This window comes from Ruditapes philippinarum, unplaced genomic scaffold, assembly GCF_026571515.1.
Source record: "Ruditapes philippinarum isolate M1 unplaced genomic scaffold, ASM2657151v2 ctg634_1_1_1_1, whole genome shotgun sequence".
NCBI lineage: Eukaryota > Metazoa > Mollusca > Bivalvia > Venerida > Veneridae > Ruditapes > Ruditapes philippinarum.
This window is the reverse complement of record NW_026855261.1, coordinates 16,072-19,017: the sequence shown is the minus strand read 5'-3', so window position 1 is coordinate 19,017 and position 2,946 is coordinate 16,072. Positions and strand designations below refer to the sequence as shown.

Below are 2,946 nucleotides of genomic sequence, written 5' to 3'. Positions count from 1 at the left end.
TATTTTTTTTATTTGAATTATATGAAGTAATAATGATAATTAAACAAACATTCCAACCTGAGATTATATTGCTCTGTTGTCCCTCTAATTCCAAAATGAAGGAAATTATTCCACCAAACAGTGTTGAGTAATGCTGTTGGTGTCATGGCACCAAGAACACCTTTGATATACATTTGATCGACTTCTTTGTCGGAGAGTGACGATGCAACCCGTGGTTTATTGCCTTTTCCCAACTTTTTTAGAATTTTTGTTTGGCCTTTAAGGCATCTCTTGTCAAAGAAAATTGTGGGCCTTTTCCTCTCATTATGAGAAATGGATATTTATTTCTCTGCAGTTTTCGGTCAATACTACTGATATTGTTACGTAAAGAACTTGGTTCATATTCGGTACCATCTGCTTTCTTTATAGACAAAATAAAGTTTGCTAAATATGAGTCATGTTGGTCAATGGTAATCTCATGAATCTCTCTTTTTTCACCTTTTGTTTTCAGAAATCTTCTGAACTTATTTATGTCAGTTAGAGTTTTTCTCATGGTATTTTTGTTATCTTGCTCTTCAATGAACTTGTTAACATCATTTGAGGATAAATTCAAACATTCTGATGTTTCAGGAGGCTGTTCAATTGAAGTCGGCAATTCAAGTTGGTTTGCAGCAACAGAAATGGACAACAAAGGAGCACTCTCAGAAAGGCTGGTTTCAACAAGGCTGGGTGGTGGTGTTGGCTCCATTTCATTATCAAAATCAGTAAATTTCAGACTGTATTTATTCAGGAAATCATCAGGATCAATTTCTTCAACATATTGTGTTTTAAGCTGATCCCAAATTAAGTCAAATGTGGTTTGACTCAAATAATCAGACATTTTTGAATGAATGAACTGCACAGATCTGGATTTCATAAGAATAGCAGAAGACAAGCTGATAAATTCTCTCCTTATTATTATTATTTTATATATTTTTATAAAAGGACTAAAACATTTTTTTTTAATTTATTAAAAAGTGTGAAGCAATACAACAAAATAAAAATATAACAGTAAACATTTTTTTTTTGTATTTTTAATATGCTTTATTTTCATCGTATCAAGATATGTAGTATTTGTAGTGTCTATTGTAAACAATAGACCGGAAATGACCCGAAAAAAGTAGTTCCGTCAAGGTCAAACTGTGTATTGACGAGGTGTCTGATAAAGCTTAGGGTGACTTATAAAGCTAGGTTTATCAGGCATGCACTTTATCAAGAGAAATCAATGGAATGACATGATAAAACTTTTTTTAAACATGTTTACAAACATGATATTTGTTATGGAAAAACATTACTTTTCAGCATCGAGTGGTGCTTGTTATTTATAAATCTTTGATAGATATAATCTTATATCATAAAAAATTGTTTTCATTTTAGGAAAAAACAAAATCCATAGATAAACATTTTTATATACACCTTTATTTGTATTGGGACGTTTCAAAACCTAATTTGGTACTAATTTTACGACCTTTGACCCTTATTGCAATTTTTTTTGTATTTTGTAGTAAATACATATCGTATTTGCTTGATGACATAACTTTCTTATGATTTTGCTAGTTCTTATGAGGCAGCTGAAGTTCAAATCAAAGTCATGAACCAGATCTGTACATATATCTTGATTGAAAATTGTTTTCCTGGAGCTGACAAGGCTAAAAATGGAATGGAAGAGACACATGATAGAAAACAGACCGAGATAAACGGACACCGACAGAGAGCATAACCTTGGGGTTGTAGTCGGAACGGAGCTTATACTTGAAATGGAAGCAACAGCAATAAGAGCAATCAAAAACAGCTTTCGGCAAACAGAGGGAGACGATCTTTATGACAAAAGAGAAAATAGCGATGGGCAGCCCTTGACCTATCACATATTTTATAAAATATTTTTTGTTTTGCTGTCATCGAGAAGATTTTTTGTTAATTAGCGCCAGGAGAGTTTCATTTTATCAAAATGCTTTCAATCAATCGTATTTCAATATTGCAGCCAAAAATTATGCAGCTTTCAATCAACATCTGGGAATAACTTAAGTAATTGATTGATTGCAAGAAAACACTTCTTTAAATGGTATCAGAACTTTTACATTTATTCTTATTTAACAGTTTGCAATTCATAGGTTTATACAAATAAAAAACAATATATTAAAGAGAACATTGACACTACATTGTGTGATTTTGAACAAAACGAAAAGTTGCCCACTATACAAATTAGTCCAGAATAAGATATTTAAAACTAAATGCTCTGAAATTTATTATTTATGAGGCTTACTAGTAAGTCGACGTGGTTAAAGCGACATCCTAGTATTTCTGATAAACTTACACTACAGTAATTGGTGTATACATAATTTGTATTAGTTCGATTGCTATAAGCTTATAGGCACACTCTGAAAACCGTTCCTGAAACCAAACAGTACAGAGCAATATGTGTAAAGTTTCTTGTTTCATGTGTTTTCTGTGTGACGGAGGAAATGCTTCATATCAGTTTACACTCATTATCGTGAGTTATCGTGATCTGTACAAAAATTGCGTCAAACCGATGACATACCCGGAACAATGCAACTTCGATAAATATAGTCTTAAATAGATTACATTCTGATTAATGATTTTCTTACAAACGATTCTGTCATTATACTGTACTCTTATGTTATTCTTGAAATATTTATTTCGTATAAAACACCGTTACACCCGATAGTTTTATCAGATAATATATAAACTGCATCGCAAATGACTTTGAAGCTGTGATATTTGTCGCGATATAATAATTATATAGCGAACATTAATAATGAAATAAACAAAAATCGACAAATTTGAAAATAATACCACGATTATCTCAGAGATATGACTTGTACGACACTGTGGTGTTCTCACTTATTAACTTAATACGCTTGTAAATAAAATCCACTGCATCGTGAAATGCTATAAATAACAATTATT

General features: G+C 31.5%; 1 protein-coding gene across 1 annotated transcript; it reads right to left on the bottom strand.

Annotated features, from left to right (window-relative positions):
- Positions 1-238: 238 nt before the first annotated feature.
- LOC132742681 (uncharacterized) lies at positions 239-859 on the bottom strand. The gene has a single exon (XM_060731146.1). It carries the CDS (start codon positions 857-859, stop codon positions 239-241), a length of 621 nt encoding a protein of 206 aa, XP_060587129.1.
- Positions 860-2,946: the final 2,087 nt, after the last annotated feature.